The sequence below is a fragment of the Meira miltonrushii genome (assembly GCF_003144205.1).
Source record: "Meira miltonrushii strain MCA 3882 unplaced genomic scaffold FA14scaffold_5, whole genome shotgun sequence".
Classification (NCBI taxonomy): domain Eukaryota; kingdom Fungi; phylum Basidiomycota; class Exobasidiomycetes; order Exobasidiales; family Brachybasidiaceae; genus Meira; species Meira miltonrushii.
The window spans coordinates 1,066,208-1,090,611 of NW_020289947.1; the positions used below are offsets into that span (position 1 = coordinate 1,066,208).

General features: G+C 44.1%; 11 protein-coding genes across 11 annotated transcripts; 7 read left to right on the top strand and 4 right to left on the bottom strand.

The window, feature by feature from the left end:
- Positions 1-2,216: 2,216 nt before the first annotated feature.
- Positions 2,217-5,051, bottom strand: FA14DRAFT_112015 (DUF221-domain-containing protein; the record flags this gene model as incomplete). The annotated part of the gene is made up of 1 exon (XM_025495968.1): positions 2,217-5,051. A coding segment is annotated over one exon (2,835 nt), but the record flags the coding sequence as incomplete, so codon positions are not given.
- A 430-nt stretch (positions 5,052-5,481) lies between these two features.
- Positions 5,482-5,858, top strand: FA14DRAFT_127044 (Elf1-domain-containing protein; the record flags this gene model as incomplete). Its single annotated transcript, XM_025496775.1, has 3 exons — positions 5,482-5,545; positions 5,608-5,656; positions 5,729-5,858. 3 exons carry the CDS (start codon positions 5,482-5,484, stop codon positions 5,856-5,858), a joined length of 243 nt encoding a protein of 80 aa, XP_025352616.1.
- Positions 5,859-6,238: 380 nt separating this feature from the next.
- FA14DRAFT_162478 (uncharacterized protein) lies at positions 6,239-7,728 on the top strand. The gene has a single exon (XM_025499629.1). It carries the CDS (start codon positions 6,477-6,479, stop codon positions 7,596-7,598), a length of 1,122 nt encoding a protein of 373 aa, XP_025352617.1. The 5' UTR covers positions 6,239-6,476; the 3' UTR covers positions 7,599-7,728.
- On the bottom strand, positions 7,679-9,791 carry FA14DRAFT_162479 (uridine kinase). Its single transcript, XM_025499630.1, has one exon. It carries the CDS (start codon positions 9,729-9,731, stop codon positions 7,794-7,796), a length of 1,938 nt encoding a protein of 645 aa, XP_025352618.1. The 5' UTR covers positions 9,732-9,791; the 3' UTR covers positions 7,679-7,793.
- Positions 9,792-9,988: 197 nt separating this feature from the next.
- FA14DRAFT_150693 (DNase I-like protein) lies at positions 9,989-11,798 on the top strand (the record flags this gene model as incomplete). The annotated part of the gene is made up of 2 exons (XM_025497447.1): positions 9,989-11,304; positions 11,371-11,798. The coding sequence occupies exons 1-2, from the start codon at positions 10,116-10,118 to the stop codon at positions 11,796-11,798; spliced, it is 1,617 nt and encodes a 538-aa protein (XP_025352619.1). The 5' UTR covers positions 9,989-10,115.
- Positions 11,799-12,115: 317 nt separating this feature from the next.
- On the top strand, positions 12,116-13,602 carry FA14DRAFT_162481 (putative 3-deoxy-D-arabino-heptulosonate 7-phosphate synthase isoenzyme). Its single transcript, XM_025499631.1, has one exon. The coding sequence runs from the start codon at positions 12,197-12,199 to the stop codon at positions 13,460-13,462; it is 1,266 nt and encodes a 421-aa protein (XP_025352620.1). The 5' UTR covers positions 12,116-12,196; the 3' UTR covers positions 13,463-13,602.
- Positions 13,603-13,622: 20 nt separating this feature from the next.
- Positions 13,623-14,309, bottom strand: FA14DRAFT_127384 (endoplasmic reticulum vesicle protein 25; the record flags this gene model as incomplete). The annotated part of the gene is made up of 1 exon (XM_025496794.1): positions 13,623-14,309. One exon carries the CDS (start codon positions 14,307-14,309, stop codon positions 13,623-13,625), a length of 687 nt encoding a protein of 228 aa, XP_025352621.1.
- Positions 14,310-14,873: 564 nt separating this feature from the next.
- On the top strand, positions 14,874-15,232 carry FA14DRAFT_127389 (uncharacterized protein; the record flags this gene model as incomplete). Its single annotated transcript, XM_025496795.1, has 2 exons — positions 14,874-15,070; positions 15,139-15,232. The coding sequence occupies 2 exons, from the start codon at positions 14,874-14,876 to the stop codon at positions 15,230-15,232; spliced, it is 291 nt and encodes a 96-aa protein (XP_025352622.1).
- Positions 15,233-15,930: 698 nt separating this feature from the next.
- Positions 15,931-17,170, top strand: FA14DRAFT_162483 (uncharacterized protein). Its single transcript, XM_025499632.1, has one exon. The coding sequence runs from the start codon at positions 16,285-16,287 to the stop codon at positions 16,990-16,992; it is 708 nt and encodes a 235-aa protein (XP_025352623.1). The 5' UTR covers positions 15,931-16,284; the 3' UTR covers positions 16,993-17,170.
- A 210-nt stretch (positions 17,171-17,380) lies between these two features.
- On the bottom strand, positions 17,381-17,942 carry FA14DRAFT_169121 (transcription initiation factor IIA, gamma subunit; the record flags this gene model as incomplete). Its single annotated transcript, XM_025500186.1, has 2 exons — positions 17,381-17,821; positions 17,893-17,942. 2 exons carry the CDS (start codon positions 17,940-17,942, stop codon positions 17,524-17,526), a joined length of 348 nt encoding a protein of 115 aa, XP_025352624.1. The 3' UTR covers positions 17,381-17,523.
- Positions 17,943-18,425: 483 nt separating this feature from the next.
- Positions 18,426-24,391, top strand: FA14DRAFT_127303 (Nrap-domain-containing protein; the record flags this gene model as incomplete). The annotated part of the gene is made up of 3 exons (XM_025496791.1): positions 18,426-18,698; positions 20,630-20,732; positions 20,781-24,391. 3 exons carry the CDS (start codon positions 18,426-18,428, stop codon positions 24,389-24,391), a joined length of 3,987 nt encoding a protein of 1,328 aa, XP_025352625.1.
- Positions 24,392-24,404: the final 13 nt, after the last annotated feature.

A 24,404-nucleotide genomic window follows, 5' to 3' on the forward strand; every position in this document is an offset into this window, starting at 1 on the left:
TCGTCATCGTCATCGTCATCGTCATCGTCATCGTCATCGTCATCGTCATCGTCATCGTCATCGTCATCGTCATCGTCATCGTCATCGTCATCGTCCTCTTCATCGTCCTCTTCATCGTCATCCTATCGGCGGTGCTTTCGTTGTAATGATTGAAGGACCTACAGCGGAGAGGTTGTGGTGGTGGATGTGGAAGCTCATCGTAAGAGGAGAGTTGGTGGATGTAAGAGGTGGTGGTGGTGGGTGTGGAAGCAAGTCGTAAGAGGAGAATTGGTGGGTGTAAGAGGTGGTGGTGGTGGATGTGGAAGGAAAACGTAAGATGAGAACTGGTGAGTCTAAGGAAGAATGAATGGGGAGGGGGGATTTTCAATTTTCAAAAAAGGCCTCCTTTTAAACGTTTGTAGTCAGACGAAAAAGCTTGTACATTTTTATGCAATTTCATGGAGATGCACTACTGATGCTATCCTGATATCAAAGTAGATGTTGCAAATCAGGTCCAACGGACGGTACATCAAATCCAATGGACGGTACATCATTTCAAACGGACTGTGCGTGATGTTCAAGGGATGGTAAATCAGGTTCAACGGATGGTAAATCAGGTTCAACGGACGGCACATAAGTAATCAACGGATCTGACAAGCTGTAAATGACGAGGTATACTTGTAACTAAAAATAGCATCCACCGCCATTGGAAGTCCATCTGACAGTCTTTGATTATACACTCTGCATACATGATTGACACAATGGAAAGGGCAAAAATTGTTTGTTGCACTCTATGGACGGGTAAAGCATAGTTCGAAAGTCAATTCTACAGTCCAACGTGAAAATGATATGTTGCGCGTACTTCTCATCTGATAGATCTGACACAATGGATTAGCTTCGATATCTCACTACTTTAAGAGTCCTTTGCTAATTTCGATCTTGTCATAACCATATCTGCTGGCTTATGGTCGTATAAATCATGAAAAGTCTGTAGATATGCGTGTACCCTAGAGAGGTTCACCTTTTGTATAAATGCTTGATTTCCCTTTTTAAATTCATCCTACTACCACCACCCACTTCCACACGCAGCTCTTCGCAAAAATACGCCCATTTGACTCCATTCTGAGCATCGATCTTTCCCTTGGCTGGATGAAAGCATCATGCAACAAGCTAGACAGATGGTGAAGGGCAATGGTCTTTCACTCTTTCCCCTTTTTCCACTCACACGCTACTCCCCTCCTCAAAAGTCGCCCATCTGACTCCGATCCTTGAACTTGATGCTCCTCAATCTAGGCGAGTGATTTGCCATGGATAGACGAAAGTATCTTGCAAAAGGTTCGACAGATGGTGGAGGGTTCTCTTTTATGAGATGCTACATAGATGATTCTCTCCCCTTCTTTCCTACAGCATGGAAAGCCATCTTTCGTCAAGCTGACCGTCTCGATCCTCAACATTATCCAAGATGGTCTTAATTCGGATTCTCCCAGCACAGCGTTCGTGATGGAAATGCTTAAGGCCCAAATGGGAATAGTCAACCTTTGCTCATTTTCGCATCATGACCAAGTCTAAAGACAAAATCACAACGTACAAGTCCAAATAGATAATCAATGACTGTCAGATAGACTTCGAGTGGTATGGATAGTTGTCCAATTGGCAAAAGGTTGTAAAGCAAAGAACGCATATGCATCGGGAAGCAGACAGAAGATGTGTTTGTCTGAATTCTACCCATCCCTCTATGTGTGATGTGTGACATCGTGATATGTTTCATAAAAACGTTAGGTATCATTACATGGCTTTATGCGAATCCTCTAATCTTCAAAACCAGGGAATGAGCCTGGAGGCATCGTTTGACGTAAGTTACGATGCATGTAGACACCCGCAGTCTCTTCCGATTCATCTTCTTCGTCTTCATCACCCGTATCGGCATCAAGGTGTTGTGGTTCGTCGATTCTTTGACCTTCATCCTCGATTTGCTCTGCTGTAGACGGCAAACGACTTCTGCTTGCTCCCCATACTTGACTTGGATCTTCATGCTGATGATCTGGTTCTTCACATGATTCATCCAGGGTATCTTGTGGCTGTCTTTGTTTTCGTTGAGGGAATGTGACGGATGATTTACCGGCTACATCGGTAGAAGTGCTGGTAGAAGCCGGCAATCCACTGATGCCTGATCCACCCGCTTCTTGCGATGACAGTTTACGATTACGCACAGAGACATTTGACAGACTTGAAGAAGGTATCAAAGATGATTTGCGCTTTCGTAAAGAGACCACAACAGCTTCGTGTGGTCTGCTCTGTCTTCGTGTTCTTCCCAGCACACTACCAACGCCCGTCAATGATCCTCGATCGCTATTATCGGCAGGTAAACCAGCAGTGTCTGAATGAGAGACGCTTTGATCTTGCTCGTTATCATCTTTCTCGTCGTCATCATCTACACAAACTGGAGGCCAAATGTCCGGCAATGTACCAGCAACGGCAGGATGTCCATACCGTCTCCGCCCAGTGTTCAAGATTCCATAATAGTAGCCCGCTGCCGGAGGTTCTCTGTAATCTGTATGACGATCTTTTTGTGCAATGAATAATGTTTCATCTTTTGTCGAATACCGTTTTCGTGATAACACTGTCTCGCTTGGATCAATTCCATCCAAAGCTTCCGCTCGCAGAGCAACAATTGGATTTCTTTGTTGACTAACTTGTTGCTTCTTACTGTTGTCGTTCGCTGATCCATTATTGGCGACGGCATTGGCGATCTCTGCTGATGGTGCCAGCGTTGCCTGTGCCTTTCCCGTTCCTGGCTGTAGACTTGGCTTGTTGATTTCGGCAATGCTGCTCAAGCTAACATACTCGCTCAATTCTGTGAATGTTCGCGAGAGGTAATGCTGGAACCAAAACGTGAAAGCAATCAAAGGCAACGTCAAAGTGGACAATAGCAACTGCTTGCGAACCGAAAAGAGGGAAAGTTGGAAGATTTGAAAGAGTAGTAGAGCCCAAATGCAACGCATCGATGACAAAGGCCATGCTTGCCCTCTTGATTCGTATGATCGGTAGAAAACGAACAAGAGTTTGTACTTGTACACCAGATATGCCAAGGCAAAGTAGATCATTGCAAAGACGGTGATCAATGGTGTCACAATGCTGTAAAGAATACCCAATGTGAAAACGATCAAAGCGGCAGGGTACACACTTCCAGAGTATAGTTGAGGTGGTGCATTCAGCTCAGCATGTTGACGAGGTGTCTTTGCCGTCAGTCGACCAAACGCACGACCAAATGTGACCGGTAATTGTAGAAGCTGCAACGGTATGATGGCCAACGACTGGAACACCACGTACGACAAACTGAAATGACGTGCTTGTGGTAAAGATTGAGCGAGCTTATCTATGATTCTCATCGGATTGCCAGCCAGATCTGTGAGTACCCCCAACGCGGTCGATGTGATGAGGAAAATGAAGATGACGGAAATCATCAAGAAAAGATGATACCTTTTCAACACGCTCATTTCGATCAAGCTACGCGCTTTGATACCTTGCAGATATGCTGTCCATTCGAGAATGAGAGGTAATAAAGCGTTGAACCCAATCAAAACAACGGACGGCAAGTTGGTGCTGACCAATGCTTCCAATCGTCTATTCTTGCGTAGAAGATCGTACAAACCTGGTAAGTACTTCTTGATCGTGTTTGGACTGAGCAAAGAAGCAAGGAATGTCAAGGGCGGAATATAGAAGACGAACAAAGCAATCGTAAAGGCGGAAACGAGAAGTTGTCGGACACGTCTCTCGTTCGAGGGAACGGAAACGTTACTCCAAACGATATCACGAGGTTCAGGTGCAAGACTTGTCTTGCAATAGCCCGGGATCGGGTAATGAACAGACTGAGCAACAACCTGAGCACTCATTGCATCAACAAATGTCACAAATCCGACAAAAGATGGTTTGCTGCCTTTTGAGCGTAATCGTCTCACTGCCTCGTCATATACTCGGAATCGTGTTTCCAATAGAGTGATCGCATCTACCTTTCTGGAGAACGGATTCCAGGATTGAACGTGCATTGTTGGTCTAGGCTTATTCTTTGGAGCAGTGATTCCAGCTGCTGGATCGGGAAGCTGGTCGGAAGTACCAAGTAGACGAGCACGTTCATCATCGGTGCTGGAAACGTTGCCGCCATAGGCAGCGAAAACCATTCGTTCACCACCCTCAGCAAGAGCATGGGCTCGATCTTGTGACAATTTGCACACTTGATCAGGATCGTATGATTCAGCTGTGGTAGGATTACCGAGCCAATTACACCATGCATTTTCAAGCTGATAGAGTGCATTTGCCCGACGGGTCAGCATATCTTTAAGGCCTCTTACTTCTCGTACAACCACTGTACTTTCGACAGCATACCCCATGGTCTCGAAATATTCTGCCAAATCCCTTTCTTTACGAAGGTGATTAGGTAGATTGCGTACTTCCACCGTACGTGCCGGAATGCTTTGCAAAAGATCGAGCGCATATAGTTGACGCGATCGCACGAATTTGTTGTATGCTTTGTAAACAGATCTCAAGATCAAGGCAGTGAAAATGTATGTTGATAAAAGGTGAGTGAAATGATAAAGTGAAAGATTCGGCAATCTCCATAGCCACGGTAAACTTGGGTCACCAGGTAGCGAAAATAGTTCGGTGAAATTGCCAGGCTTTTCAGGCTGTGGCTCTTCTCCTGGTGCTACACCTTCCATCGATCCATGATCATAGTAGTTGACAGGAATCAATACACAGCAAGACCAAAGACTTAAGAATAAAAATGTCCAAAAGCCCATCTTGAAAAAATTGAGAAGAATGGCAGCATCTAGGCCAACTATATGTAGAATTTTGATCTCATCCGTTTTAAGTGTTGGCAGAATCCAATTGAATACGCCATCGTCAATTCCTTTGGCGTGTGCTGCAAACCCTCTTAATTTGGTACGTGGGGCAAAGAGTGCCGGAGACCTTCGTCTGATTAATGAGAAGATCAAAAATGAAGCAATACCAATACTTGCAGAAAGGATTAATTGTTGTTGAAGCCATGGCCCTTCATAATGCATATTTGGTGGTAAACGTGGACCGCCACCTTGATCGCCATCATCCCCATCAAACCCTTTAAACGATGACAAGAGCACTTGTTGCATTTTTGCAATGTAAGATACTCAATGTCAGCCTTTGATCACAAGCTGAGTTGAGGAAGAGATAGAAGGATGTGGAGAGAAATTCTGACAAAAGAAAGGCGGCATGTGAGAGAAGTGCTTAGCGTAGATTAAGTCTCCTGTATGCATGCCTGTAACATTAGAAGGCGCAGCGCAAGCTTACTGAATTTAGTTCAGGGCCAGGGCGCTGCGCGTTTATTCACACTGCAATCGCCGTTTGATGTTCAGAGTAAGAGATGGTAAAAGACACTCGCGCGCGACATCACACTCAATACAAACCATCATCTCATCCTTTCACGATACACCACCATCTTCACCACAAGGGAGTCATCTCAAGGTAAAGATGGGTAAGCGAAAAAAGGCTACAAAGCCTCAAGCAGCGAAGAAAGTACAACCGTTGGATGTTGGTATGTATGCAGAATCAATGCAGATCAAAAGGATGACAAGCTGACTTTTGACGCATTTATAGTCTTCAAATGCCTTTTTTGCAAGCATGAAAAAGCAGTGAATTGCAAAATGTGAGTTGCAGGAATTATAATTTGCAAAAAGCAACCCTTGAATGAATAATTTACCCAAACATACTTTCACAGCGCCGATGGTCAGGCCAATCTGGAATGCAAGGTATGCGGACAACGATTCTCTTGCCGAACAAATTCCCTTACTGCACCTATCGATGTATATTCCGAGTGGATCGATGCGACAGAAGAGGTCAATTCCTAGAAAAGGGGGAGAGAAAGGGGGTCTTCCTTGGATCGAAAAGCCCGAAATTGCATGTCAAATGCTTATTTTTGCTGTATCTATTCTCCAGAAGGTATGCCAATATTGTATTTTATCTGAAAATGCTTTGTCTTGATCTGCTCATAGTATGATATCCATCATCATGATCATGTGCTTGATTGGACTTTACGTGTTTCCATAACTCGCGTAAATTGGCTGCTCTCTTCTGTGATCTGACTGAATAAAAAGTTGTGACCGGGGGAAGAAACCAAAAACGTCCGTGCATGTTCTCCTACTAAACAAACAAAAAAAAAACACACTGTTCTTCTGCTTGAAAAATAAAGATAATTTCTACATTCTCCATGTTCAAATGCTGTCTTGCACTCTCATCATCATCACAAGAAGATATTCTTGAAAGGCTATTGACCCAATGAACAATCTTAAAGTCTAAGATTGACGAAAGGTCGATTGCAGGGAATTGTGTAGCACAAAGAAAGAGGTGGAGTGTGTGTGTGCTCACAAGGAAAACAATCAAACAAGGGGTTACAATAACAATCAGAAAAAAGGCGCACACCTGTTTGCGCCTTTCTCAAAAATAGAAAAGCCAAGTGAACCGCAATCATGGAAGTAGATCTCAATAGTCCATCTTCTTCATCCAATAGCAGGAATGGATCACCTTTTCAGCATACAATGATCGCCAGTACTTCTTCAAACAATATGCTAAGCACGGCAGGTCCATCAAGCTCGGCAAGGAAGCGACAAAGAAGCATACATGCTCCTCCACTGTATCATCATGATAGCGGAAGATCTCAGGATGATGTGAGTCTATCAGCATCATCAAGCTTCATGAGAGATCTATCAGAGGATGAGGACTTGTTCGGCAGTCGATCAAAACGGAGACATCTTGGTACATCTGCCGAAGGAAGCCGGGATTCCGATTCACACTTCTTTCGAGCTCTTGGTTCAAGAATCGCAGAAATTGATGCAGAAACAGGCGAAGCAATTCTCAGTGGGATGTATGATACATCAGAACACGGCGTAGATTCTCCCATGAATCTTTTGAGTTTGATCAGCAGGAGTCCATCGGTCGATGATACTATACAAAAGCAAGAAGAGAGCGAGATGGAAGGTACAACGGATGACATCGATATGACGAGTGGTCAAGGAAGTCCTTCTTCGATGGTAATAGAATTGCCAAGGGATTCTACGCAATCTACGGCGTCACCTTTGTTTGTGCCTAGACAATTGCGTAATGCCAGTATGCCAATGCGACCTTCTCCTTTGGCGCAATCAGAGGGGCTTGGCTCAACGGATTCCGGGAGCTCTTCTCCACGTAGTTCCAAGATGATGGAAAGGTCAAATTCCGGGACATCTCAAGAAACGTATGCGCTACGTAGAAGCTGGACACACTCTTCAATTCGGTCTGTGTCTGCACTTACTAATGAAGTTGATTCGAATAGGAGATTCTCTCATGATGATCAAGGCAATACTCCTTTACGAAGAACTTCTCGAAGCGATCGTGTGGTTCGTACACCATCTCCGCGACCGCAATTTGTGCCTGTTGAACCTGGCAGTGATGGGAATGGTGCAATGCGGGCCTTACACCCTTCGCCAGGAATGTCCTCAGCAGGTTTTCCGGGCGGTAAACAAATGCTTCGATATACGATGGGTTATCGTGATGATTGTGAACAATGTAAAAACAAAGTACCAGGGCATTATGGGCATTTAGTCCATCGGACGTAATTCAACATAACTTTGTAACCCAAAGAGGAACAAAGTACATTAGTAACTGTATATGTATTAATCTTTTCGTTTTCTCTCCCTTTCGTCTTCTATTTCTTTAATCATCTTGTGGATTATGCAAATATATGATGTATGTACATTGTAGTGAGAGGTTGCGTTCCGGAATGTGTGTGTATGAATAATGTACAATGTTGTTTAAGATGCATCGGTAGCCAATGTAGGACGAGCAGTTGTTCCGAAGTATCGGTCACCAATATTACCTGCTCCCGGACAAATGGCAAAGCAAACGCGACTTCTTCTGCTGCTGGAATGCTGACTTGGACTTCTTTCTGCCGGTGTTGTCAGGTGAGATCGCTTCTGTAGAGTGGTTCGTGATCGTTCGTCTTCTTCGTCGTCCGATGAATTCTCTTCGTTGTAGGCAACAACATCTGCCATTGCCCTTTGCGTGGGATCATATGCATCTAGTTGGATATTGGGCATGTTGATTGCTCGATTGGATGGTTTTGACCGATGTTTAGGGGCATCGTCACTCCATACAATTCTTCTCTTCAAATCTGGATCGACGCCTGCCACAATAATCTTTACTCTTGGGAATGCTTTTTGCATAGCATGCACACCTCCCTTTACGCTTGCGAGCAAACAGCAAAACAAGATATGCTCTTCCTTTACGCCATGATCCAAAAGTACTCTCACGCACATCAATGCTGCAGCACCAGTTCCGATTTGACTATCCAATACCATCACCCATGCATCTTGTGCACGTTTTCGATTTTGTAAGAAAGATGGCAAGTCAATCGTATACAATCGAACTTCTCCATCTGCTTGTGATTGAATCAAGATTGTTCCACGTGCCAAAGCAGGCAATACACGACGGGCAGAACTTTCCAACACCGTTCCTGATCGCAAGATTGCAACTGAGCAAATATCCTGTACTGCCAATTCCGTACCGGTGTGTGTTTGGCCGCTTTTGTGGATCTGGATCGTTTTGGGACGATATGGTAGGAATGCCATACTCTCTTCCATCACCAAAGTGGACAAGCGATCGATCGTAAAAACGAAATCTTCGCCAAGAACGCTCAAATCGTGCATTTTTGTGAGTAGGGCTTGCAATTGAGGCGTCTGCTTCAGAACGTGAACATTTGGTGGCAGTTCATTTTCGAGGGGGTGAGAAGATTCATGAGCCGAGGGCGGTGGTGCAAGCAGAAATCCGGGTGCGTTATGCTCTTGGGATCCAGAGGTGGTCAACGAAGGCACATAGGCTCCGGCTGGATGCCATGCACTTCCATTACCTCCTGCAGAAGTTAAAGCTGTATCAAAAGGCGATCCGATCTCCCGACGAGGCGTTGCTGGTGTGCGTGATAGAGCGTGTCGGAGACGAACATCGTCACGCAATTCAAGTTGTTTTCTTATTTGCTGACAGATGACCTCGATAGCCACTTGATTGTTTTGACCAGGCACAATGATATCGGCAAACTTCGATGTATGAGAAACAAAGTTGTCCATACTCGGTTTGACGAAGCGTAAATATTGATCCAAGATTCCATGCAAATCTCTGCCTCGTTCGATCATGTCTCGCTTAATACGTCTTGCAAGCATTAGATCCGAGTCGCACTGCACGAATATTTTGAGATCCAGCAATGATCGAATAGCGGGATCATGTAAGACAAAGATCCCTTCCAAGATTACTACACTTGCTCCGTACATGTATTTCTTCTCTGCCGTCCTTTGATGTTCAACGAAGCTGTAAACGGGAATCTCCACAGCACGAGCTCTTTTGAGATCTTCGATGCATTCATACAAGATTTCATAATCAAAAGCATCAGGATGATCGAAGTCATAATTGTTTTCGAAAGCCAATTTGCTTTGTGCTTTTGTCAAACTCTTGTAGAATGAATCTTGACTTACGATTGCAACCCAAGGTACATTTCGTAATTGTTTGAGGATCGCACGGGCAACTGATGTCTTTCCACTTGCACTTCCGCCTGCCACACCTACTATATATGCCTCTCTCGGCGTACCGTTTGCATCGTACCAAGGTGATTTACCCGCTTCCGTTAAAACCACATTCTTGCCGTATGTCGAAGTTGACTGTATAGAAGGAGAAGAGGGAGCTTGCATACCCTTTTCGTTCATCTTTTCTGATTTTGATTACCTCTTCATTTCTCTTTATCTTGTATGATGATGTTGGTGTATGTAAACCTAAAATAAGGTACGCCCACTAGAAATCATTTCTTCTTTATTAGCTTTTTTCATTTTGTTTGCGGGAACGGGATTCGTGCGTGCGTGTGCGTGTGCTTGTGCAGTGCATTCTTCTCAGGCTAATCTTTATTCCCTAGGGCCAATTCTCGCTTTCAATGGTGTCACCTCCTTTCAAATGCGGGGTCACTTAGAGGGAGTGGAGAGCGAAGTATCTTCTTAACATCATACATCCGCAAAACCAACAATCTGTTGTCGTTTAAAACCCTATTCTTCTTCTTCTTTCTTGCCGTCATCACTCCCACCTCGACTGCTTTAGAGATGTCCAAGTCATTCTCCACCCCTGGCTTACCGCCAACAAGAGTGCAAATCGGAACATTCAACTGCAATTTACAGGGAGCATCTAGTGCCTCGCCTGACTTGACACATTGGCTCGTTCCAACAATCTCTGAAAGTTCCAATGAGTACAACACAGATCCTAACGTGGATGGCCGACCTGCTCCTGACTTTTACGCTGTAGGTTTCCAAGAATTATTACCTTTACATGATGGCTTTGCAAATAATGGATATGCCCAAACTGCAATTCAGAACACCGATCGTGCGATCAGAAGAGCAATTCGACCACAAAGTGCATCTACACGCAAAGATGGTAAATATCCTCAAGGAGGTGGACCGGAAGATTATACTTTGGTCGCAACCGCTCAGGTTGTCGGGATTGTTCTCTATGTATATGCTCGTGAACGTAGACCAGAGGTGGGGATGGGAGGATCGGGGATCAATGCGATTCCCAGTGCAGTCACTCGTATCAAGGAGATTAGAACAAGTACAGTCAGTACTGGCTTCTTCAACTTGCTAGGTAACAAAGGTGCTGCTGGTGTTCGTATCGTTGTCGGAGGCGCTGTTCCTGGATCACCAGATGAGACGTTCACATTTGTCTGTGCTCATTTGACCGCACATGATCATAATGTAGCAAGGAGAAATGCTGACTGGAAGAACATCGTCTCCAGATTGGTATTTGCGCCTGATAGTGTTCAACCTCTCCCACCACCGCCAATAGATGTAGGCAAACGTAACGCCAACGACGAGAAGAGTTTGGATGGAATTACAGAAAAGTATGAAACAGCATACAGTAAGAATGGAAAGAACAAAAAAGCTGTCCCGTTGGACCAGACAGAACATGGTGTATATGAAACATCACACCTGTTCGTCTTTGGTGATTTGAATTACCGGATTGGTTTCAACATCAAGCCATCTCCAATCTTAGCACGCAAAGGAAGTGCAGCAGAAAAGCTAACAAAGAAAGACGTAAAGAGAAAGATCAATCAAGCCGATTGGAAAACGCTGGCAACGTACGATCAATTGACGATCGAACATCAACATTCCGGTGGACCACGTACATTGCATGGATTGGTTGAACCAAATGTGACCGGATTTGGTTTCCCGCCAACGTACAAATACAAAATCGATAAAACACAACGCAAAAAAGCAAAAGAAGCGGCAAAGAAGGAAAGTGTGCGAGATGGAACAGATCTCGAGGTTATACAACCCACTCCAACAGGACCGAATGGGTTCGGAGAATTGAGCGGAAAACGTGTGCCTGGATGGACAGATCGTATCCTTTGGGCAAGCGTTGAACGTGATGATGCTTTCCATGGCGTTGAACCTGAATTGTTCCGCAGTATTATGCGATACACTCATTCGGATCATAAACCGGTCACAGCCATTCTCAAATTGCCAAACGCATCAGGTAAGCATTTAGATTCGTCATTGCGTCCTTATGCTATCGATCCTACTTGGCGTACAAAACGCTCGATTGGGATCGTTATGGATCGTGGAGTTGGATTTGTATGGTGTGCACTTGTGGCTGCAGGTGCAGGAAATGTTCTTCTGGGTATTGCAGAACTTGTTGTGGTTGCAGCTTTGAGTGTTTGGTGGATTGGTGTTGGAGGTGGTCAAAGGGGAGATATGGGTTATATGCTGGGCAATTTGCTTGGAAGACCTTGATTGGGGAAGATGTATTTACACATATGCTTTATCAAATACATGCTTTATGTTACCTGTTTTCAATTTCCGGATCGTGGGAAGAACTTTGAGAGAGTGTCACACAGTACAGTGTTCGACTATAAATACATTATGTTAGTTATGCTTAGGATCACCTTCTCAGCCCGCCCAATTGAGTAGCCACAAACATCCCAATCATTTTGCGATGTTACGATGGCTTTTCAGCGATGCGGCTTTGGACGTGCACAACGCTAAACTTGCATTGCGCGGAGTCACCTATGTTAGGCGTGTTTCTTCTTCTTCTGCATGCACAGTGAAGAAGAAGAAGAAGAAGAAAAAAAATCAAGAAGAAACTCCACACTCTTTGATCTTCTAACCGTCATCAGATCCCACCAATAACAATGTCTGGAACACCAATCACATTCAAAGATGCTCTTAATGAGCTGGACGATAGGCGAATCAAAAGTATTCGTCCTTTGATTCCTCCACAAATCTTAGTAGAAGATTATCCACTTTCCATGCAAGCTGCCAATACGGTCGTAACAGGAAGAAAGGAAGCCGAACAAATCGTAAAAGGTGAAGATGATCGTCTTTTGGTAATCGTTGGTCCTTGTTCGGTTCATGATGTAAAAGCAGGTCTGGAATATGCAGCAAAGCTGAAAAAATACGCTGATCAAGCAAAAGAAGATCTTTGCATTATCATGCGTGTCTATTTCGAAAAACCAAGAACTACAGTTGGTTGGAAAGGATTGATTAATGATCCAAACTTGAATGGATCTTTCCAAATCAACAAGGGATTACGTCTTGCTCGTGGACTCTTACTTGAAATCGCAGAGATGGGCTTGCCTGCCGGTACGGAATTTCTAGATACCATCAGTCCTCAATACACTGCCGATCTGATCAGTTGGGGTGCAATTGGTGCTCGTACGACAGAATCTCAAGTGCATCGTGAATTGTCGTCCGGTTTGAGTATGAGTATCGGTTTCAAGAACGGAACAGACGGTTCAATAAGTATCGCAGTTGATGCTATCAAGAGTGCAAGTAGCAGTCACGTCTTCCTTTCGGTTACAAAACATGGCATTTCAGCAATCGTTGAGACGGGTGGTAATGATGCTTGTCATGTGATCTTACGTGGAGCAAACAAAGGACCTAACTATTCACCAGAAGATGTTGCTAAAGTCTCGGCAGATTTGTCTAAAGCCGGTTTGAAACCTAGGATCATGATCGATTGCAGTCATGGAAACAGTGAAAAGAAGCACGAGAATCAAATCAAAGTAGTGAACAGCATCAAAGAACAACTCAGCTCCGATGCACCTGAAGGTCAAAATATTTTGGGATGCATGTTAGAAAGCAACCACTTGGATGGCAAACAATCCATTCCCGCTTCTGGACCGCAAGATCTTGTCTGGGGAAGAAGTGTGACAGATGCTTGCATTTCTTGGGAGACCACAGTGACCGCTTTGGATACATTGCGTGAAGGTGTCCGAGCAAGAAGGGCAAAAGTCGCAAACGCCACAAAGCTTAACGGTACTGCAAATGTTGCTATCGGCGGTTCAGAGGGCGGAATTAACGATGGTGTCCTTCCTCGTAAGGATCAAGAATCGGTTGGCTTCAATGATGACATTCTCTCTCGTCTTGGTAGACGTGGTGCTGGAAATCTAAGTTAAGCGCAAGTCTTTGCTTCAAAAACACTATGCTGATCACAGCAACTTTCATACATTCTCTTATACATGATATTCATTAGGACAGATTACATGCGTGCCTTTAAGTTTTTGATAGTTCGTAGCAAAAGTCGATGAAGTTGACCCAGAGCAGATTGCCAGAGTATCAGCTATCGATAAGATACCTTTTCTGGAAAAAGCTTCTAAGATGAAAGATTTGCCAAGCGCCCAAAACGATCAAAGCCAAAACGGTAAGCCAAGCAGTTAATTCAACACGTTGATTTGTTGATTCGTTTGTATCTCTCATCTTTTCTTCTCTCTTTTTAAGATAATCCATCTCTGTTACGATTTCTTCTGCAACCGCTTCCAGCTTACGCATTTCCGTTTCTAGACCTGAAAGGGATTCTTGATTTGCGATCGCATTATAATCCACTGCATCTGCACCGATATCGACATCCAAATCGATCGTTGTGACCAAATGTTTTAGGTTCGATCCTTTCTTTTGGATGTTCTTGACGCAAACACCTAAATCTGCATGACTGTGAGTGTTGATTGCCATACGTGTTTCGGTTTTGATGTTCTTTTTGGATAAATAGATGTTATTATGTTTCGATCCATCAACGACTTCAACATCAATCCGTTGTTCATCATAATCATGTTTGGGTAAATGCGATGGAACGGCTGTGTTGATTGTGACGATGACAAGCGTATCACTGAGTGCATAATTCCATATACACTTTACGTGAGGATTATGCGATGCTTCTACGTCGAGCTTGATCGCTTGAGCGGGAAAGATGAAAAGAGCCAGAAGTGCAACACAAATTGTAAGCAGTCTTCCTTCTTTCCCTCCCATTATTCTTCCGGCCAACATCTTTCACACCTGCCAGCAAGCGCAATAATGTCAAGTATTTTTGATAGAATTCCACTTCCGAAAGTCTAACGAGGTGCTTCTTTCCAGCAACTCTTCTTATGTCGTGTGGTGTATATGTGAAATGATGGTTAGGAGTTTTGAGTTGAAGATGTGCAAGCTGTACGGCTGGATCTTCTTGCACTAAAACGCCTTTTCTGTCTTTCCTGGGGGGCGCCATATGACAACGCGCCCTATTCAAAGTCACGAGCGTGAGTGTGTTCCTGACGCACCACCTTTGCGCACAGACAATCAAGGAAAGAAAAAGTTTAAAAGTTGAGAAGATCGTATACATCCAGATGATAATTAGCAACCACAATCACACACAATTCATGCTCCATCTTTAAAAAAACATACAAGCATTTGGGAGGCGAGAAGGAAGTGCAAAGAGGCTTTGATAGGTCAAGAAAACCGTCATCATCATCGCGATAGATCGGATCAACTTCTCTGGTGAAATCAAAAAGGTGACTAATCTGCTATGATCGTTGTCTGCAATACACCTTCAGCATAATGTCAGCCCTTCATGCATATCTAGATCAACAAGTTCTCACCCTAACACAAGATGGAAGAGTGATCATCGGAAAGCTGATAGGTGTGGATGGAGTGGGAAGTGTGATTTTGAGCGGATGTGTGGAGAGAATATTCAGTGCAGATGCACCGGTTGAAGAAGTTCCATTGGGTTTGTATCTTGTCAGAGGGGATGCTATGTGAGTATTTTTATGTTTTCTGAATCTGGATGCCGGATATATGCTGACACTTTCTCTTTCATACACAGATCAATGATTGGAGATATAGATACAGAAATCGACAAAGCACAAGATCTCAATACTGTTCGAGCAGATCCGATTCCGGATGTTCGGCATTATTGATGCTTGCTTTGTTGTTGCACACACACACACACATCTTGTTTTCATAATTGTATTTTATAACATGGTCTTTTGCGGCATTGAATGACATCAAACGGAGTCACGACGATAGATGGAAGTCAGAAGAGTTAGAGCTAGTCATCGGTGTCCGGATCGCGGCATCTGTTACGCCATGAAGGAAGATGATTTGATGGAAAGCTTTGTTCCTTCCATTATGACACGCCGAAATGCCAAGACGTTCAAATCTAGGGTTTATAGAATCCGCACGTTTCTACCGAATGATGTCATAGAAGTTTATCTGCTTTTCATTATCGGCACAGATCTCATGTCACATAAAGCGTTGCTTTTCTCCTTCTTGAAGTTTATCCATGCATCCATGTGTGTGTAACAAACAAAAGCAAACTTTATTGTCTTTGTTGGCGCAATTCCGTGTCAATCAAAGACATTCATTCATCATAAAATTTCCCATCCGCAACGCGTAGCGCACGCTGTGCTGTGCTTTGCAGATTCTCGGTTAAGGTTGATCCTCTTTTCAAGTCCGTTCTGTTCTCCTTTTCGGCGGAGAATTGTTTAGTTTTTCATAGGAGACAATGTCCACATCCAAGCGATCCGTGCTTTGGAATATTATCATTAAAGTGCCCCGTTGTTGGCAGTTCTACATCCAAAAGGTCTCATGTGGTGAGTCTTATTTGCCGCACGCTAAAACGCATGGCAGTCATTCAATCCCGTCGGGTGGAGAGAGAGAGAAGAAGCACAATAACCGTGTGGCTTACAATAATAGTCTCTCCCCGCACACACACACACAAATTAGAAGCCCGTCCGTGTCGCAAAGGCTAGACTTTCCATTTGCATTTCTATCAAGCAAACGGTGCAACTCCGTGGGCTCCATTCAACAAAGGTTGCCTCTGCATACAAGGTGGAGTCTGAGCCCCGATAACAATCAATAAGCGAAGGTATATATATCAGCTTCATTCTCGTTTAAACATTCCCATCATCCATCCGCTTCATTCTATCTGAATCGTCTTTCTTCATTCTCACACAAATCATCATCAATAATGGTTGGAATCGTAAACTTGATCATTCCTGCTCTTTTGGCTGCTGCCACTGTTCATGCTTCACCTACTCCGTTGGAAAAGCGAATTGTAGGATCACTCGAATGCTCAGTCACAAAGACTGGAACACTATCACTCGTAAACACAAAAACAAACGAAAGAAGATATGCATCTTTCAAAACACATTATTATCTCGCAAATGAAACAAACGGTCACGTTCCATCTGAAGATCAATCATGGGCAAAAGAACCTTTATTGACTTCATACCCTGATTTGAACAAAGATTTGGCTAAATTTGATTTCCTTGCTTGCACTGAAACTCGACAACCTGGATTTGAGAATTTCCCTCCTTCAAAGGATGGCGTCTTTTATGGTCATTTGAGTCCCGTACCTGCAAAAGCCACAAAAGGAAATCCACCAAAATGCGCAACTCATCGTAGTTTGTACGCCGATACAGATTTCTTGAGTGCAAGTGATTGCTATTATTCCGACGATAGTGGATCGCCATTCTCATACTTTACCTATACCCCGGGTAAATCAGGTGAAATTAATTTTATCGGATACACTGGACCTCAAGGCGGTGAACCTGAAACTGCTGATCAAAAGCAAGCCGCTTATGATTTCACACCTGGTTCATCCAAATCCGAACCTGCTGTCTTTGTACATGATGGTAGCAAACAATTTAGCGATTGGGTCCTTCGCTTGGAGTAAGCATGCTCCCAAAATTTTGACGACAATCATGAAGAGGGCAACTCTTTGGATGCTCTTACGAACTCTTGTAACGATTTCATATTGAACGAACACTCATGAACAATTTTTTGTATTCGCCTTCTATTTCCTGTATTTTGCATATTTTCCTGTTTATAATGCATTTTTTGTTCTGATACTTTTTGGTCGAGAGTTCGATTGAGCGTTTTGTGATTGATTCAAGCTGCTGTGTTTCCTTCTGATAGTCTGTCTCTGTCATTTCACCCATTGCAGTAATGACACATCCGCAATCCTGGCTACTTCTTCCCGTGAGTGGAGGAATTGTCGATCTTCTACGTTGTTGCAACTCTTTACCACTTCGGACAAGCTGACGAACAAATGAGGATAAAATTACAGATGAGAGCATGTACAATGTTTACAACGACAAGAAAAGGAGATGAAGCAAAGAGGAAAGGCATTCTACGGTTCCAGCCAGGTGCCTGTCTAATGGTAAGGGCAAGGCATTCCCGCCCAAAGATTGTCTCTAAGAATGGTTCATTTTGAGCTTGCATTATCTTCCTTTTTGCAAGCGACGATTCGAGCCCTTTCAACGTTTATGATCTCACCATTATCGAGCTTCAACTTTGAATCTCTTGTTTCGAATTGCCAAACGTCATCACAAAGTCGATAGGTATGCAAATGACCTTTCAAAGTTGCTTTTGCTTTGACTTGCTTTGTCAGTGTTTCAGCAATCGTACGATCAAATTGCGTCAATACTCGCATGGCCAATACGGGATTGATATGACCTGATTGAATCAATTCGTCAAGAGCATCAGTCAATTGCATGCCCAAGCTAATATGGAGGAGAGAACAACAGGGATGAGATATATGTGCCTCATCAGTAATACGACAGCAAATGCTTACCTCGTCCTGCGATAAAGTTCGTAGAACTGAGCATTTCTTGGTGCAGACATTGTGCAATGGGGGGGAGATGGTGGCGATGAATGAAGGAGTGAAGTTTGGTTTGTAGGTTATATATATACTAAGATTAGGGCGTCCTCTAATTCCGTACTGGAAACGCGCCTTTCATTGCGCTGCGCCGGCGTACATGTAAGTTTGGATGCAGCAAATGAATGCTTGGTAGACGACAATCTTCTCGCCGACCATCATCAAGAAAGGCATCAATCATGTCAAATGCCGATGAAACGAGGGACTCAAATTCAAGGCTGACGTATGTGCCTCGCGATGCTAGACTGATGGCATTGATCTTGCAAAGTATGGGCGTGCAAGATGTTCAGCCTCCAGCTTTGATGATGTTATTGGAATTCGCAAATCGATATCTACATGAAGTTTTACAGGATGCATTGGTTTATGCCGATCATGCAAACAGTTCAAAATCAGCTTCAGGTGTTTCAAATATCGCAGTTGATGATGTCCAGTTAGCCATCCAGAATCGAATGAATTTTAGTCACACAAGCGCACCAAACAAGGATGCCTTGCTCTCTTTGGCATCTTCGCTAAATGCAGTTCCTTTGCCGCCTGTTTCAGATAAATACGGAGTGAAATTACCGCCAGCACAACATTGTTTGACAAATGTCAACTTTTCCATCGTTCCAAATCCACCTCCAGAGGATGGATCGGATGAGGATGCAGCGGGTGATGAAGATGATCAAATCCAACAGGACGATGCTGCGCTACGGGAAAAGGAAGAGGATGACGATTACGATGATGTCGACGATACCGTTGATATCAGTCAAAAAGACGAAGATATGGCCGATACATCAAACGCCGCATCTTCACAGCCTGCACGAGGAACTAAGCGCAGTTTAGAGGAGGAAGATGACTATGACTAAGGATCCTTTCTCTCTTTTGTACTTTTACGATCAAAGCCATTCAATATTATTGTACAGTATTCTCTTAAATAAAGAGTGATGAAATAAGATACAAATGTGATTTACAAAGCCCCTTCTTCTTCACTGCCATCTTCTCCCTGGGTATTTTTATCTGCTTCTTGCTTTTCCATTTTTGCTTGTTCGTGTGCTACTTTTTCAGCTGCTGCTTCTTGATGCGGATCGGTGGATTGTATGCTCATTTTGGGTGATTGTAGCGTATAGGTTGGCTTTGGCATAACAGCAGGTGTCTCATTGCTATCATCTGCTGTCGGATTAGACATCGGCGGAGGAGGTCCAAAGCTGCCTGTTTTGGATCCGTGTCTGCTGATCGGTCGAAAGCTATCCGTTCTGGATTCTTGTTCGACGGGATTTTGTTCTTGATTTTCTGGTGGAAGTGTAGATGCAAAGATGTCAGCATCTTCCGATACAGGTTGCGAAACTTCTTTGGTCTCTTGGATTAGCGGACTTTCTGCAAACCGAGGCTGCTTTGTAGCACTCGTTGATTCTTTGCCTATAGACGAATGTTGTGTGATGAGAGGTGTGGTAGCAGCTGACTGCGCAGCGGATGGTGGCGGAGCAATCTTCTCTTGATGATAAGCAAGATACTCGTCAATGATTGGGATCGCTTCTTCCACTTCTTCCAATTCCACATCAAATGCTTCGCTCCAGCTGTGTTCTGCGTAAGGAGTCCCGATGAGATACGATTGCGGATCTTTACCGGTATATTGACAAGCTTTGAGAAACGCACAAGCGGCCAATGTTGCAGAATCATAAAAAAGGCAAACGGCTCCATACAAAAATGTGTTTAACAGCAGAATGGTGAGTTGTGCCATATCCCGTGAAACTCCAATTCGCATACTCCCCTTCAAAGCGATAGGATGAGGCTGATCAATAATTAAATCAAAGCACAAAGCTTCCAGTAAACGTTCTTCTTGAAGCAGAACAATATCTCTCCACCTTTGATAATCTCTAGAGTTGGTATCTGCACGATACATGTGTGCTTCGCACCTTTGTATTCCAACTGGTGTTCTATCCATGACTGCCATTGTGGCTTCAACAATGCTGTGTAGCTTTCTATGTGTTTCTTCAACTTTGCATGCCAAAAACACACAAGTTGGAGCCATTTCGGGGAATGCAAATGTATCGTGTGATCTTGCAGTTCCGTCTTTTGACATTTGTTTTCGCATAAAGAATCTTTGAAAGAACATTGATGCAGTACATGTGACATGATTTCCCAGTCTCATATAATCACCTATTCGAAAAATTAGCTGGACGCCTTTCCATCGATTGAAGCGTTCTTGTTCGTATGTCAGCCCTGCTAGTAGAACGCTTGGCGTATCTGACATGTCTGATTGAGAGAATAGCCATTGATAAGCAGGATCGCCTGACCTTGGAATGTCAGAGGCTACCTCGGCCATAGCTGTATCCTGGCCTGATCTTGACGCTATGCCTGACTCTGATGGCTGTGAAGATGGATCAGCCACCTCCGCAGATGCCATCATATATGCTCCATGAACTTGATTGATTGATGATAAGGATGGATGTCAAACGCGGTTCTTCACTCACACACGTGCTTTAGCGCTCCACCAAATTTTTAAGAAGATTCGGATAATTTTTATTTCTTGTGCATATACAAAAAAGTTATTGGCTTCTCAAGTGCCTTAAAATGCAATACCTTCTTCACTTCATAAGTTGTCCACCATCATTTCCTTGAAACAATGCCGGGCATAAAGAGGAAAAGTAAGAACACTGAAAGCTCTAATGCCAAGGACAATTCCAGCATTTCGAGAAAATCGGATTCAACGAAACGAGGAAGAAAAGAACCAACACCACCTTCTCAAGATGATAGCGAGAATGACGACTTTGATGATGGTGAAGATCTGATGGCAGCCGCATTGAATGGTGAAGCAGTATCAGAAGGAGAGTCAGATATAGAAGGGGAAGACGGAGAGGATGTCAATATGTACTCTGATGAAGATATGGAAGGCGGCTTTGTCGATGTTGGAGAAGAGGATGCAGAGGCAGAAGCTAGTACATCAACTCGACCAAATGGCAAACAGAAGTCACTCTATGCCATCCCATCACGAGATGAAATGAGCCAACTCAAGAACACCACTGAACTGTTCAAGAGCAACATCTTCAGACTCAAAGTTGAAGAAATGCTATCGGAAGTGCGACCAAAGTACGAGAAATCCAATGCATTAGACTTTGTACTGCGTCACATCAAATCTCGTCTCGAGTCATTGGACGGGATCGAAGCAGCATCACTTCCAGATGCAACCAAAAGGCTATCTAAGCTATACAAAGCAAAAGTTAAGATCCCCTTCCCAGACCCTGCACCAAAAGCAGATTCTCCTCTGAAATTCGGCTTTGAGAAGCCTTCAAAGGTGCAAGTAGCCGGAAGTTGGGTGCTCAGAACAGCTGCACTCAGACCGGAAGGCGTTGACGTAGATTTGGTCTTGACGATGCCATCGCACTTGTTTCAAGAGAAAGATCATATGAATTTGCGATACTTTTACAAACGTGCTTTCTATCTTGCCACAATCGCTGCAGCACTATCGACGGATGAAACTCTCAGCTTTGATGTTTCATTCGCTTCCACTGAGGAAGATGTCAGAAGGCCTTACCTGCTAATCAAATCAAAGCGAGATGGCTCTCAGAGTGACTTTTCGAAATCAAAGGCAAGCATAAAGATTCATTTAGCACACGAGCATGACCTTTTTGCACCAGCCCGTTTGGCACCATCACGAAATGGTGTCAGGATTGAGAAAGATACAGAAGAACAGCCTGCAACGCCACACTACAACTCAGCCATTCTAGCTGATCAACTTTATATGCAACACCTCATCTATCTCAATGCAACTATGGCATCATGCAAGGAATTCGGTAATGCATCAATGTTGCTGAAGACATGGGCCACACAAAGAGCTTTTGGCAGTGGCCCGAGTAAGGCGGAATTGAAGGGAAAGGCCAGCGCTGAACAAGGAAGAAGGGTGGCATTTGGCAGTACGAGTGTTCGATTTATACTGACAATGATCTTGGCCCATCTGTTGAACGGGCCCGACAGAACCCAACATGCATCATCATCTGCTTCCGTTTCACGATTATCACACCAATTCAGTAGCTATCAACTGTTCAAGGGAGTGATTGATTTCTTGGCCCATCACGATTTCAAAGCCCACCCAGTATTCATGAAAGGAAGCGATGAGATCATTTCACGAAGAGACAAGATTGCAGGGGAAGACTTTTCAATACATTTCTCACACGTCTTGGTCGACCCGACGGGAAGCATTAATTTGCTGGCTAATATTTCTGAAGGGTCGATCAGCTATCTACAGAGTGAAGCAAAAGCAACATTTTCACTACTGAATACTGCCGATCAGGATCGATTTGAGGAAGTGTTCCTGCTTGATAGATCAAAACCATCCTTTGCTTTTGATGATGTGTTGAATGTGACTTTGGACGGATACAAAGCAACAGCAAAAGACAAAGCAGATTTGGGATCGCCATTGTCATGCGCGATTGAACAATTGTCGAACACGCTGGCAAAAGGTCTCACAAATCGGCACACAATGATGACTGTGTTCGGAGCTAATGTTCAATCTTGGTCACTCTCTTCAAGTCGTGTTACCGAAACCACTGTTGAGGTCGGGGTCAATCTGGATGTATCGCAAGCATTCAGGTTGGTAGATCATGGCCCACGTCCCGAGCAAACTCAGGCCGTTGAAGAGTTCAAGGCATTTTGGGGTGATCTGTCAGAACTCCGACGATTTCGCGATGGCAGGATCGTGGAAAGTGTTGTTTGGAATGTTAAAGGGCAAGCACAGAAGCTTACGATTCCTCGTCGTATCTCCCAGTATGTGATAGGGAGACACATTGGTGCAACAGTCAAGGATGATGACTTTCATTCTACAGCTTTTGAGAATCTGTGCAGTCCAGACGAAACGCTTGCTGCTCGAGCGTACCTCAACTCACCTACCGAACAAGGCTTTCAACCTGCCATCACCGCATTCGATCAACTAGCCAAGCAGTTGAGAGAGTTGAAAGATCTGCCACTCTCCCTGATTAGCGTCGTGCCGACCGATGCAGGACTTCGCTCAACAAGTGCAATGGTACCCGGTGCTGCTAACATCCATGGCCATCCCTCTATGAGCGCATCCTATCTGCCAACGCTGGACTTTGTCATGACGTTTGAATCTTCCGGACAATGGCCAGACGATTTACCGGCTGTGCAAGCGATGAAGATGGCATTTTTTGAATCAATCAGTGGAAAGTTGCTGGAGATCTTACCTGGAGGAAGTCGCACGAACATCGTTTTCGATCATGATGCCGATGATAACAAGCTATGGGACAAAGTAGCATTGGAAGTTGTTCTGGCTTCTGGATTCGCATTCCGAGGAAGGATACATCATGTTCGTGAAGAGACATTGTTGGAACGAATTATCGGCGATAAGGACGAGTCTCCATTCATGCAATCCCAAGCAAAGGCCGCGTTGGACCGGTACCACGTCAGATTCACGAATGCTATTCGACATCACAATCATATGTCCGCACTCGTTTCTCGTTTCCCTTCCATCAGCGATGCCGTTCGATTGACGAAAAGGTGGGTCAATGGACAGTTGTTCGGGAATCATTTGGCGGAGGAGTTGATTGAGCTTCTCGTTGCAAGTGTGTACATCGAGGCAAGTTCTGCTCCTGGCTTAGGTCATCTTGGATTCTTGCAAACGTTGCGCAAGTTGGCAGATTGGAATTGGCAAGAAACGCCTCTTGCTGTGCCTATGACGGCAGCTACTTCTGCAACGCCCTCTTCCAATATGGAATCAAGCATTCACCGCTCCATTCAGGCCAATTTCGGACAACTTCGTCGAATGGACGCGGGTATGCATCACCTTGCCTGGTTCATCGCCACTGAAGAAGAACCAAAAGGTGTACAATGGGCACGTAATTCACCCTCTGCCGGGTCAGCAGATGCACTTCAACGATTAGCAAAGGCTGCATGTGGATTATTGGAATCGGGTTCATACCTTCCGCAAATTAATGTTAAAGCGGTGTTTGTGCCTGATCTGAGTCATTTTGACTTTGTCATAGAATTAGAACCGGTGGCCGTAACACGGTATATTGACAGTCTTGGCTTTGATGCAAAAGCGTTGGAAGCATCTGAGCGTAGACAAGGACAAAAAACAAGTATGTATCGTAACTTTGTCGATCTGAGTCAACAACAACAAGGGTTCTTGGCTAATTTGGACAGTGGAAGTGAATTTGTTCATTTGATCGAATCACTTTATTTGGACAGTTTACGATTATATTACGATCGTTTTGGTGGCTGCTTGGTTGGCGGAATGTTCAATCCAACTTTATCCCAAAAACAAAGGGCGTTTCGAGTTGGTCTGGGCTTCAATTCCATACCTTCTTCTGTCGTTGGAAGTGGAACCGCAAAAGAGGTCACTTTGAATCGCACAGCAATCATTGAAGAATTACAAAGGGTTGGCAAAGGCGTTGTGCAAAAAGTGATTCTTCAGAATACTAATTAATGAATGTACTTTT

What these genes read in the sequence shown, in the direction of transcription:
- FA14DRAFT_162478 (XM_025499629.1), top strand. Translation starts at nt 6,477, where the DNA reads ATGGAAGTAGATCTCAATAGTCCATCTTCTTCATCCAATAGCAGGAAT.
- FA14DRAFT_162479 (XM_025499630.1), bottom strand. Translation starts at nt 9,731, where the DNA reads ATGAACGAAAAGGGTATGCAAGCTCCCTCTTCTCCTTCTATACAGTCA.
- FA14DRAFT_162481 (XM_025499631.1), top strand. Translation starts at nt 12,197, where the DNA reads ATGTCTGGAACACCAATCACATTCAAAGATGCTCTTAATGAGCTGGAC.
- FA14DRAFT_162483 (XM_025499632.1), top strand. Translation starts at nt 16,285, where the DNA reads ATGGTTGGAATCGTAAACTTGATCATTCCTGCTCTTTTGGCTGCTGCC.